Source organism: Lynx canadensis, chromosome D4 (genome assembly GCF_007474595.2).
Source record: "Lynx canadensis isolate LIC74 chromosome D4, mLynCan4.pri.v2, whole genome shotgun sequence".
Lineage (NCBI taxonomy): Eukaryota > Metazoa > Chordata > Mammalia > Carnivora > Felidae > Lynx > Lynx canadensis.
The window spans coordinates 74,268,202-74,281,071 of record NC_044315.2 but is presented as its reverse complement, the minus strand read 5'-3'; the positions used below and the strand labels follow the sequence as shown (position 1 = coordinate 74,281,071).

Below are 12,870 nucleotides of genomic sequence, written 5' to 3'. Positions count from 1 at the left end.
CTTGGCTGTGAGTGGTAGAGCTGGATGTGACATCAGAGAAGCCACAAGTGGTGTCACTTAACCAGTGAGTGCCAGGGCAGCCCCATCACTGCCCTCCCCCACCAAGGATCCCCCACTCTCTGCATCGCTGAGGCTGCCAGCGGCATGCAGGGGACGGCGGTGGAGACGGGAGGCTGAAGTCTGCATGTGAGCCTCAGCTTTGTTGGTAAAACGGGGCAGGTGTCCCAGCCTGACATTGCCCCCAGAGGCATCACGGGACCAGATGAGGAGCCCTGGGTGTGAAAGGCTCCAAGCCGGGAGAGCCAAGTGTCTTACTGGTGGGTTCCCGTGACTGGTCTTCATGATGACGTGCCCTTTGCCTGCCCGGGATGTTCAAGGCTCCAGGAGCATCATTCGAGATGGGGATCAGTGCGGAGTGACCTGAGAGCCTGGGCCCCAGGGAGCGTGGCACCCGTGAGCCCCTTCCATCCCAACCCGCTGCCTTCACCGTTACTGTTCCCTGCGATGATCGAGAGTCGTTGCCCTGCTTAATTCTCTGCCTGCTGGGGCCTCCTCCATGACAGCCAGAGTGATCGATTCATTCATTCATTCGCCCATCGATTCACTCATTTGCCTAGTAAATATTTGTCAAGCAGCAACTATCCTAAACACTGAGGATAGAGTAGGGACCAGGTAGTCTTACCGTTGAGGAGTTGTCATGCTAATGGGAGAGACAAACAATAAGGTGGTGATAAATCTTACACAGAAAAATGAAGTGCGGTCAGGGGTTAGAGGTGCTGTTTCAGACAGGGCTGGTCCAGGAAGGCCTTGCTGAGGTCAGAGCTGAATGAAGTGACGGAGTGAGTCAGGAGTGCTGTGGGAACAAGGGAGAGCAGTGAATGCAAAGGCCCTGAGGCAGGAACCATCCCTTCCTGTTGAAGTAGCAAGAAAGGGCCCGGTCATTGGGCACAGTGATTGCAGACTTTGGAATTTTCTCCAGGGAAAACGGAAAGACCCTGGAGGGTTCTGAGCAATGCGTTATCTGACTTACATTTCCAGGTTTACATCCTGCTGCTGGGTGAAGAATGGTGGTCAGCGTAAAGCAGAAAAATAAAGCAGGGCAGGGGATGGGGGGGGGGGGTTGTGATTTTAGGTGGGGTTGTGAAGATAGCCGCCTTCGAGGAGGTGATAATTTGGGGAAGAATTTGAAGGAGGTAAGAAGAAGGCATGCCTTGTGGATAGCTGAGGGGAAGCATGTTCCAGGCAGAGGGAACAGCCAGTGTGAAGGCCCTGACATGCCCGCATTGTTCTAGTGTGGCTGGAGAGGAAGTGAGCAAAGGGAACCTTCATAGAAGACAAACTTGACCACATCTCCATGGCAACCCGCTGCCCTCAGCCTCAAGTCCCAGCAGCTCCATGCTTGAGTCACGTGGAACTGCTCGAAAATTCTCAAAGCTCCTCCCTGCTTTATGCACGCCCTTCCCTCTGAAACACCATCATTCCCTCCTTTGCCCAGCTCAAGACCCACAAGACTCAGCTTTAAGCCATGCTCCCTACTCCAGGAAGCCTTCCTTGATAACCCCACCCCAGCCGCTTCTATGCCTGTATCTCCTAGCTCTGTGCACAGTCTCCTCCTTGCTTGTCTGTGTCCCTCCCACTGGCTCCAGGCTACAGAAGGCAGGGGTGGGGTCTCGCCTCCTCTGTGGCCCCAGGCCCTCACCAGTGGAGCATTGAGACTGCTCGGTGTTGAGGGCTACACTTGAGACATGAGCCAGGTGCTGGTTGTGGAGGCTGTGTTGCCATCCTGGGTTCTGTGGGGTGGAGGAATGGCTCCCCTGAGGCCTCAGGAGCTACTTTTGACGGGCACTGCTCAGCCTCCCAGGGACCACCTAGAGATGCCCTCAGCAGCTCAGCGCCACTTGACAGAGCTTGAGGCTTCTTCCTCAAGTTAGCAAAGGAAGCAGAAAACGGGCGTTTTTGCAAAATAAGGTCTATGTAAACTTTAACCGCCTGACTCACAATTGAAGCCACTGAATTAAAAGAGAGACTTGCCCACCCACCTCTCCTGTGCGTCCTGCCATTTTCACACCTTCCTGGGATTCTGTCCACGAGCACCTTCAGGCTTTGGAAGCTCTGAGCATGAGGGCCCGGAGCCCGGGGCTCAGCTTTGGGAATTCCCGGGCCAGGCCAGGGCCACCCCACAGCATCTCCAGATAGTTCAGGGGAGGCCCGGAGAAGCTTCAAAGAAAAATTGATTTTAAGATGACCGGCAGGAAAACGGACATTAATTTTAATGTGTAAATTCTACAAGAGTGAGCCCTGTTGGGACACGCATAAACCACAGGGAGGTGTCCCGGGGCCCAGCACGGATTTTGGTATCTCGGAGGGCAAACTGCTTTTTCCCTCTCGGTTTATATTTGCTCACATTGCTCTCTTCTCCATTTCTAGAACACTCTGGACCTGGAGGAAACTGGTGAGGCTGTCCAGGGCAATATGAGCACCCTCCCAGATGTTTCCCTGGTAAGACCCTCTCTGGTTCCCGCAGTGAGGTTTTGCCCTTCCTGGTCTGCCTGAGGCCCTGAGGACTGGCTTCTTGGTGAGAGCCAGAGGCCCTCAGACCCAGCCCCAGGCCCGTGCACAAGGGCGTCACTCAGGCTTCTCCAGCAGCGCCCAGGACTGGGGTGGGCGTCAGGCTGTTTGTTTGCTGAGTTGGTGTTACTTTTGATACGTTGTCTGAACGTGATCATAACAAGTACTGAAACGTGGAGTGTGTGAACTCCCTGAAGAGGCCACATGACCACCCTGGAAATGGAAGTTAAATGTGGCCTCGGCTGTGTCCACATCAGCAGCCCCGGCAGCATCACTGTGCAGTTCTGACCCGGATAACTTCTGAACGGCCTGGACTCTGGAGCCAGACTGCCTGGGTTCAAATCCCACCTCTGCCACTGTGTGACTTTGGGCAGGTTTCTTAACCTCTCTGTGCCTCGGGTTTTCCCCTCTGTAAAATGGGGATAATAATCGTGTCCCTACCCCACAAGTTTGTGGCGAGAGGTACATTAGTTCATTTAAGTAAAGCATTTGGGACACACTGCCGTCCGAGCTTTGCAAGTGTTGTATGTTGGCATAGGCAGAGGGAAATAGCAATGGCCGTACCCATAGCTGCCACTTCCCGTGCACCTGCTAGCACATTACACACGTGGTCCCTCACATCCCCTCACCTCTGCCAGGTAGATCCAGGTTTCCCCATTGCCCGGAGATGCACTTAGAGAGGTGCTGTGACTTGCCCAGGACCACACAGCCCCCGAGCCCATGTGACTGTCACCTTCTATCCATTCTCTCTCACTCCAGTCCTGCACATCTCCTGTCTCTAGTGGCCATGATAACCTTCTAACAAGAAAAGCCAAAAGAATGCTTTTTTTTGTTGTTGTGCGTTTTGCCCTTCTCTCCATCCACCTCTAATTAAGTCTTGTTCCCTGTGATAAGTCCTGGCTGACGCCAAGAACTTCAGTTCCCAAAGGTAACGGTGCCATTCCCCAGAGACGCCCGCCAAGTTCCCGACGCTTATCAGCTGCTGAGATGGGGGGAGAAGTTTTCCACTCGGGTGTTGCATTATTCAGAGCCGTGTGGCCAAGAGCCTAGAGAGCAGGACGGAATTCCAGCCGGGGCCCGGCCTGCTCGGGGCGCCTGTCTACCAGCCACAATGGGCTCTGACTCCTTCTACTCCTGTTGGGTCTTTTCGCAGGATGATGTCAAAGCCACCTCCGAGGGGCTGCCTGTCTACAAGCCGCCGCCTCCCCCACCCCCTCTGGCCCAAGGCCACAGCCGCCCGCCGGAGCAGCAGAGGAAGCCAGGGAAGGAGGGCCTCCAGCCACCTTCCTCGGCGTCTTCCCACTCAGGCATCGTCTTCTCGGCCCCTCGGAACCACAGCCCGCCAGCGGGCACTGCCCCTGCCCCGGGGGCCTCCTCAGCACAAGACTCGCCCTCCTCCCCCATCTATGCCTCGGTCTCCCCTGCCAACCCTGGCTCCAAGAGGCCGCTGGACGCCCGCCTGGCCCTGGTCAACCAGCACCCCATCGGCCCCTTCCCGCGAGTCCAGTCACCGCCGCACCTGAAGAGCCCCCCCGTGGAGGCCACGCTGGCAGGGGGCTGTCTCCCGCCACCTTCCCCCTCCGGCCGGCCAGATGTGACGGGCACGAACCAGCACTTTGTCATGGTGGAGGTGCACCGGCCAGACAGCGAGCCGGACGTGAACGAAGTGAGGGCGCTGCCCCAGACACGCAGTGAGTACCGGCCGACCCTGGGTGGGCTGGGCTCGGGGTGCCCGCCCCGGGGTCGTGGGGGCACCCAGTCCCCTCCAGGTTGATCTGCCCATCAACGCGGAAAGGGGCAGCGTGTGCTCGCCCAGGGTGTTCTAACCCGGGTGGTCCCCCCCTCGTGCCCTGTGCAGGGCCAGGGTGTCCCGAGCCTGTGTTGACACGAGTGTGAGCCCTAGGTCTGCCGCTTGGAACCGTATGACCGCGGGCAAGCCATGGGATGGCAGTTCGGTGACAGCCCCACCAGGTCGCTGGGAGGGTTGGGCTCCTCCTCCAGCAGCTCCAGACCTGGTCACCCAACGATCTCTGACTCTCTCCCCAGTGATACTGGACTCCTTGAGGCCAGGGGCAGCCTCTGTGATCTCAGTGCCCAGGGGCTGGAACAGGGTGTTGAAATTACGGTGTCTGGACCCCCAGAGGTCTCCACACCCGAGGCTGCAGGGTCAGAGTGCAGGCTGGACCTTCCAGACACCTGGGGCCGGGCTGCAGCCCCTGAGTTTCCAGGGGTGCCCAACTCAGCGGGTGGAGGGCAGTGGAAAGCCAGCTTTTCACTCCCAGAGAGCCTGGAACCTCTGGGTGTTCTAGATCTTCTCCATAGCAAGTTGGGTGCATTTTGCTGGATTCTGCTGCCATCTTGTGGCTCAAGTGATATATAGACCCCGCTGCGGCCAGGGAAGGGGGCAGGCCAGGTCAGGGGGGTGTTTGTGAACTGAGTGCCTGCTATATGCCAAGCAGTGGGCAGACTGGGGTGCAGAGTACAGGGTCCCTGGGCTCAGGAGCTTGGTGAGGGAAGGCAGGATGTGGTGAGCGAAACCTGAGGTATCATCTGGCACTGAGCCCAGCACAGCCTGATAGAAGCGGTCAGTTGCGCCGTACCTCCCTGTGTGCCCGATGTGGTTCTAGGGGCCTTGTCTCTATTAGCAACTCATCTAACCCTCCCAGCCGCCCTGGAGGCTGGTGCTATTATCCCCATTTTACAGATGAGAAAACTGAGGCACAGAAAGTAACTGTGGAACAGACAAGTGTAGCACAAGTCTGTTCTCTTGTCGGTTTCACCCTACACATCATATCCATTCAGTTTTATGATAACGCCATTAGATGGGTGTCATTGCTCCTGTGTTGAAACAAAAACATGAAGGCTCAGAGAAGCTGTGTAGCTCTCCCTGGGTTGCACAGCTGGTCAGAGGGGATTCAGACCTGACCTGCCAGACACTGGAGTGTCTCAAACTAGGGGCCAGGCCATTACACATGCAACGAAGCAGCTTGGGTTGACTGGTGAATGAAGGTTTGTGCCCACCACTCAGCTTGGGGTTGTGGAGGCTACAGACCAGGCATGGAAAATCTTCTAATTTTTTTAAGTGTATTTATTTATTTTGAGAGAGAGAGAGAGAGAGAAAGAGAGAGAGAGAGCACAAGTGGGGGAGGGCCAGAGAGAGAGGGAGAGAGAGAGAATCTCAAGCAGGCTCCACACCACCAGTGCAGAGCCTGATGCCCAGGGCTCATACTCACAAACCATGAGATTGTGACCTGAACCAAAGTCAGATGCTTAACCAACCGAGCCACCCAGGTGCCCAGACCTCCCACTTTTTAATTGAGAGGGTGGAAATTTAATTTTTATATGAACTATCTTAATTTGCATGTGTTGGTTCATCGTTAAAATTCGACAGCACTGTGCAAGTTAAAAAAAATAAATAACCCACATTTGTGGACTGGGTTTGCCTCCTGGCCTCTGTTTTAATCATTATTCCATGGGCGGAGAACTGGGTGGTCAGAGAAGAAATTCTGGCAGACTTGGAGCCAGACCCAGCTGGAAGGGCAGGTCTCAGTGGTGGAAAGGTGTCTGGAAGTCTCTCTTCCCTCCAGCCCTGTGATCCCTTCATTCCTCCCTAGTCCGTGCCTGGAGAATCCCCACAGCCTTTCAGCCTGTGGCTCCATCACCTCCTCCAGGAAGCCCTCCCTGACCCCACCTGTATTAAACCACCTCTCTCCTCCTCTTCCCCACTCTCAGCAGCCTCCACACTGTCCCAGCTCTCGGACAGTGGGCAGACCCTGAGCGAGGACAGTGGCGTGGATGCTGGCGAGGCAGAGGCCAGCGCCCCTGGCCGAGGCAGACAGATGGCATCTACCAAGAGCAGGAGTAGCAAGGAGCCGCCTCGGAACGAGAGGACCACAGAGGGGGCCGCCAAACCGGTGAGCGAGGAGGAGGGGATGCAGACGACTGGGGGGGAAGGTGGGGAGCGGGAGGTCCCCAACCAGGTTTCAGCTTGACAAGTGCCCACGGGGAGGAAGTGAGCCCCCATCACTGGAGGGTTGTGGGTACCTGGAAAGACCACGGTATCAGGAGTCTGGCGGCCCAAGTTAGGCCCTGCCTTCGCCACTGACAGTGACAAGCCAGGCACCGAAAGTTGGTCTTGAGGGTCGTTAAGCTCAGTTCTGAGATGGCGCACTGGCTGAAGCAGTCAGGCCTGGGTCCAAGTCCTAGAGCCACCACCCAGCAGCTCCGGCCGCTTAGCCTCCTGAGCCTCAGGGGGTCTTGAAGCAGTCACAGATCTGGGAACACCGGGTTCTTAGCTTAGTGCTAGCATACTGGCAGCTTCCAGCACGGGTCTGGAGTCTGAGCCCTTTTGACCCAGGGGACATGTCATGGCCAGTCCAGCCCCCCCAGCCAGGCCTCCACCGAGAAGGCCTCAGTCACTGGTCTCCTTGCCCGCACCCGCAGCCCGGACTCCTGGAGCCCACGTCTACCCTGGTCCGCGTGAAGAAAAGCGCAGCCACCCTGGGCATCGCCATCGAGGGCGGTGCCAACACCCGCCAGCCCCTGCCTAGGATCGTCACAATTCAGGTAAGTCTCCGTGGGCCCCACTTGATCATCTGTCCCCACCCCCGGAGGCCCCTTTCTCAGCCTCTCAGAGTTCTGCCACCCCGGCAGACCCAGCCCTCTGCCCTCACTGAGCCTCAGTTTTCCTAATCAGGGCAGCGGACTCCCAGATGATAGCCTGCTTGGCGGTGTTGGGCCTGACCCGGTGGGTGTCAGAGCCCGGCCAGCCCTCGAGCTCCTCGCGTGCCCCTGCCCTGTGTCTTGCCCCTGCAGCGAGGCGGTTCAGCCCACAACTGTGGGCAGCTCAAGGTGGGCCATGTGATCCTGGAGGTGAACGGGCTGACGCTTCGGGGCAAGGAACATCGAGAGGCCGCGCGCATCATTGCCGAGGCCTTCAAGACCAAGGAGCGGGACTACATCGACTTTCTGGTCACCGAGTTCAATGTGATGCTCTAGGGGCTGAGGCCCGACGGCCTCCCACTGCTGCCCAGTCCCTGGCCCCAGTCCCTCTTCCCTCCTGGCACTAGTAAGCTCCGTGAGGGCCGGGGCTGCGTGGCCAGGTAGCAGGAAGACACCCTCCCCCCACTCTTTCCCGGCCCGCTGGCCCAGAACCAGGAGAAGAAAGCCCGGTGAGGCAAACAGAAGGTCGGGCCAGGATCTGGTGCCATGCCCGGTATACACAGTAGATGCCCGGTACGAGCGTGGGTTCGGGAAGGAGAGGAAGTCCACCTGAGGCTGCCAGGACCTGTTACTCTGGGTTGGATAAGGGGGCACTGTGCCCCCTTCCCCGCCAGCTGGCACCTGGCCCATCCTCAGATGTCCGAGCCTTTTTCTGGAGTGAGGCCACGTGAGGATTCACAGACACAGCCCCCAGCCAGGGGGGCATCTCACAGGACCTTTAGTGCCACAAATAAGCGTCAAGCAACCCCCCATTCCACACCCCCTTTCTTCCTGGCCCCTTATCCACCCCCATGGTATTTATTATTTATTTCCTCTCTCCTCACCCCTGGGGACCCCAAGCCCCCAGCTTCCCACCGCACCCCCAGCCTACCCCAGAGGCCTTGCAGGTGACCAGCAATGTGAGCGTATTTATATACAGAGCTTATGACTTTAATTTTTCAATAAAGAAATCTGAACAAGGTTAGGGTCCGGCGTGCTGTGTGGCCTGCCTTTGTGGCTGGGGTTCTAATGGACAGATGGAGGACAGATGGAGACACTCAGGACAAGACACCGCCAGCCTCTCCCTCTGCCCCCCACGGCTCAATGTGGGACACACGTGGGGGTGCAGGGGCATCTGAGCCACACCCACATCTTGGAGCACGTTACCTGAAGGCTGTTCACAGAAAATACCTTTAAATTAAAATGCACAGGTATGTTATGGGGCAGAATGCACAATGTGCATGGATGCTTTAACACACAGAGAGGGGCCTGCCTCAGGGCGGGTCCCAGAAGCCAACTCTGTGATGAGGATTTATATGCAAGTGATTCGTTAAGGAAAGGCTGCCACGGCAGACCAGTAAGGGAGTGGACAAGTCAGGAGGGGGAAAAGGAGAAAGCTGAGCAGGGTGGGATTTGAGGGTGGCTGCAGCGTGATCCCACAGGGGACTCTAGAGTAGAAGGTGGGCCCAGAACTGTCCCCACTCAGGGCAAGGTGACAGGGCCTTCATGGGTCAGTCTTTGCACAAGGTCCGAGGAGGGGAAGGGTTAGAGGCAGTAAATTCCCGACCACAATCCCATTCTTTACCTGTACAGGCCAAGCTGTTCCAGGAGCCAAGGGCAGGGCCAGGGTTGGGGGGTGGGGGTGGGGCGTGGGGTGTTAGAAGCAAAGACACATGTGAAGGGCAGGGAAGGGAGGGGGGCATAAAATGGTCTGCTACACCCCCGGGGCCCATTTCCTTCAACCCCAGGGTTTCTCTGGGATAAGAAGAGTTTGAGAAATCCTGCTTTGCCCAGCCCTGTGTCCAGAGGTCAGCTAGAGATGGGTTAGGGGCAGTTGAGCCCACAGACCTGCACCAGATCTTGCTTTAATCTGCCCCCATCACCTCCCCAGCTCAAGGAGACCACCTGAGGCCAGAGGCCTGGATTCCACTTGACCTCTGAGGCAGCCAGTATCCCTGAAGCCCCAGCCCCTCCTGGGGGACTCTTTAGGCCCCTCCCCAGTCCTAATAACCCTGCAGGGAATAACTCCCACCTGGCTGTCAGGCCCCAGCTCTCCAGGCATCAGATGCCAAATCCTGCCTGGTCATAGGTAAGTGATCTCACCTTTCTAGGCCCAAATTCCCCATCTGGAAAATGGGTGTGGCAGGCTGAATAATGGCCCCAAAGATATCCAGGTTCCTGGAACGTGTGAACATTACCTTACATGGCAAAGGGACTTGGCATATGGGGTTAAGGCATTTAGAAATTTTTTTTTTTCAACGTTTATTTATTTTTGGGACAGAGAGAGACAGAGCATGAACGGGGGAGGGGCAGAGAGAGAGAGGGAGACACAGAATCGGAAACAGGCTCCAGGCTCTGAGCCATCAGCCCAGAGCCTGACGGGGGTTAAGGCATTTAGATGGGGAGGTTATGCTGGATTTTCTGGGCGGGGCCCAATCTAATCCCAAAGGTCCTTGTAAGAGGGAGGCAGAGGGGGACGTGACACGGAGGAGGGAACAGTGCTGTGCTGAGGGCAGCAGAGGTTGTGATGTGCTCTGGAGATGGAGGGAGGGACCACCAGCCAGGAATACAGGTGGCCACTAAACACTGGAAAAATCAGGGAAAGAGATTCTCCCCTCAGAGCAGGCAGAAGGAAACCAACTCCTTGACATCAGCCCCTTGAGACTGACCATGGACTTCTGACCTCTCTTTGTAAGAGGACAAATTAGGGCTGCCTTAAGTCATGAACTGGTGACAATTCGTTACAACAACCACAGGAAACAAATGCAGTGGAGATACTGCGACTTGCCCCTGATGGAGGTTGGGATGCCGTGTGTGGGCCCTTGAACCAGGCTCAGGGTCAGCCCCAGGGTGATGACTGCAATCCTGATGACGCTCATGGCAAACGAAGGGTCCTCCGGCCTTAGGAACGCCACACCTTTTGCAGTCTCTAGTCCTCGTGCATCTTGTTCTGAACCTTGTGCATCCGTCTATCACCAGCCCATGGTGAATTTCAGGCCAGTCACTGACCACCTCCGGTGCCTCGAACCGGCCATCTCTCCGCTCGGTCCAAGTCCAGGAGACAAGAGGGCGCCTGGCAGCTGCTGCCCACCGCCCCAAGTTTGTACTCTGAAAAAGTAGGACAAGAATAAATTTCTGGGACTGTTGTTTCTAGAATTTTTCGGCCCAACTCCAGGGCTGTGGCCCATTGGGCGTTAGGGTCCCCCTCCCAATGGAATTTTAAACAAACTTAAACTCCTTTGCCAGTGGGCTTAGAAAGGTCAAGTTTCTTGCCCAAAGTTATATAGCTAGTGAGTGGTAGAGGCCAAATTCGTATCCATGGCTGCCTGAAGTCCACATCATAAAGCAAAGACAAGCATGTGTCCCGCTGTCTTCTGAAGGGACCCCAAACCATGGGCAAGGGTGGCTTTGAATAATGGAGGAGGGAGGGGTCAGAGGTCCACCCTGGCCACAGGTACCTGTGGCCCTCACATCTTTATTCATGATGCCAGAATTGGGGTGGTGGGTGGTGTGGGGACAGTACTGTTGGAGAGTCTCAGAATTTGCTGCTAGATGAAGAAGGCAGGAAGAGGGTGAGTTTGGGGCCTGAGCCAGGGCCTGCCCAAGCAAGTGCCAAGTTGCCCTTCAAATTACCTGGAGCTCCCTCTGCTTGGGAGAAAGGAGGGTGAGGGATAGAACAGCCCAACGTGAGGATTACAAGGATGGAGAACAAGACATCGCTCAAAGGGTCCACACTTCAGAGTCTGACATCTGGGATCAAATTCCACCTCTACTATTTCCTGGCCCTGTGATCTGGGGCAAGTCATTTAACCTCTCGGAGCCTCAGTTTCGCCATCTTTAAATGAGGAGCCTAGTATTAACCTAGCGTGTAGGTTATTCGAAGGATTCGCTAAAATGTTAGCCACTGGCACATAGTACACTTTCAGTAAAATAGAAACTGTTGCTGTGATTATTATTGGGTGCGTGTAGGGAGCCTCAGGCACCCTGGAGAACCGGGAAGAACTTTCTGCCAGGAGGACAGAGAACTGACGGCAACAGAGATGGATGCAGGTCCTCGGCAAGAGTCTTCCTGCCTTGGGGGCAGTCACCGCCTCGTGAAATAGCGTTGGTGGAGGGGCTCTTTAAATGAGTGCCATTGATTTCTTTCTTCCGGGTTTGCTGCTTTCTTTATTTCCTCCCCTCAGCACCTCCGTGAGGCTGGCGTCAGGGATCCCTTTAGTGGCAGCCAGCGGCAGAACTGGGGCGGAAGCCTAGGCCAGTTTGACACTTTACACGACCATCCTTCAAGGTGACCTCTCAGTGGACGACGGATCATTTCTGTCCTGTACTCACTGCTGGACTTCGGGCAAGCTCTTGTCCCTCTGGAGACCTGGGTTCTCCCACCTGCTAATCAATGTTGGTTTGCACTAAGCATATGCTTAGAGAGTAGTGACAATACGTACCTAGCTCACAGGAGAGGACGGAGCACAGGAAGAGCTCCCAACAGTTCTTGACAGATAAGTGCTCAAGAAAAGTTCATTATTACTAATAGTATACTGTCATGAAGCAGTCCGCTTCAGCTATGAAAGTTTGTGGTTTCTTTCTCACTGTGGCTCTGTGCGAGCTTGCACAAATGTCTCAGCTCTGGGGCCTCAGACTCCGGTCGGCACTCGGGCGGGTTCCAGGAGGGACACGAACCTGCCAGATGTGAACTTTTCAGTGCTGGAGCCCAGGCCGAATGCCTGGGGGCGGGCCGCAGGCGGCCGCCTCTCTGCGATTGGTGGAGCTTCCCGAGGCCCCGCCTCCCTGGGCCCTCCCCGCCCGTCACAGGCCCGCCTCGGGGATTAAGCAAAAAATCGCCGCCCCGCCCCGCACCGGGATTGGAGGCCTTTGTTTGCCGCTCAACTCCAGGAAACCACGGGCGCGCTGCGACCGCCGGCAGGTGAGGCGCGGGGTGGGGCTCGCGGTGGGTCCCGGGCTAGGGCCGGTCCCTCGCTGGGTCTCAGTTTCTCGATCTGGGGAATGGGGAGGAGAGCGGACCGCGCCGATGGGCTCCGATCCATAGGGACTGCCGCTGCTTTCTGTCTCTCCCACGTGGAAATCCCACGCGCCCGGGAAGGAGACCGATCGCCGCTCCGGGACTGGGAGGGAGTCCTGGACCGGCGTTCAGTGTCCAGTCCTAACCCGGCTGGCCGCGGGGTTCCGCAGGCGCCACCTCCGGCCTCAGTCTCCACCTCCGCACAATGGGGGCGTTGGCCTTTGCTCTCACTCCAGCTGGGGCTGCTCGCAGGGCGGGGAGAGGTCCCGAGGGAATCGGGGGTGGTCCTTGGCGGGGCCTCGGGCCCTGTTTGGGTTGGAGGTGTGGCCCGGGTAGCTGTGGTTACGGGGGAGGTGGGACTTCTCTGTCCTGGGATTTGTGTGAGATTCTTGTTCACCAGGCAACAACCCGCGCAGCCTGACAACTCGGAGCCGCGCACCCTCCCCGGACGCCTAACGCAAGTTTCTTTTCCTCTTTTTGGCAAGGGGGAGGGAGGCAGAGCAAGGGCCAGCAGTAAGGATGGGCAGCTCGACAGTGGTAGGGACTGGAATGGACTGAGAAATGAGACCAGCCTTTCTCAGTAC

General features: G+C 56.8%; 1 protein-coding gene across 4 annotated transcripts in view; it reads left to right on the top strand.

The window, feature by feature from the left end:
• The window catches only part of WHRN (whirlin), a 94,456-nt gene extending 86,202 nt beyond the window's left edge, over positions 1–8,254 (top strand). For 2 of the 4 annotated variants that reach the window (XM_030293343.1, XM_030293341.1), the window contains 5 exons: positions 2,428–2,499; positions 3,722–4,259; positions 6,304–6,482; positions 7,012–7,134; positions 7,384–8,254. In XM_030293343.1, coding sequence (XP_030149203.1) covers positions 2,428–2,499; positions 3,722–4,259; positions 6,304–6,482; positions 7,012–7,134; positions 7,384–7,566 — 1,095 coding nt within the window. In that variant the 3' untranslated portion in view covers positions 7,567–8,254. Of the gene's footprint in view, positions 1–2,427; positions 2,500–3,721; positions 4,260–6,300; positions 6,483–7,011; positions 7,135–7,383 lie in introns of all 4 variants that reach the window. The other 2 variants (XM_030293342.1, XM_030293339.1) reach the window with 1 other exon arrangement.
• Positions 8,255–12,870: the final 4,616 nt, after the last annotated feature.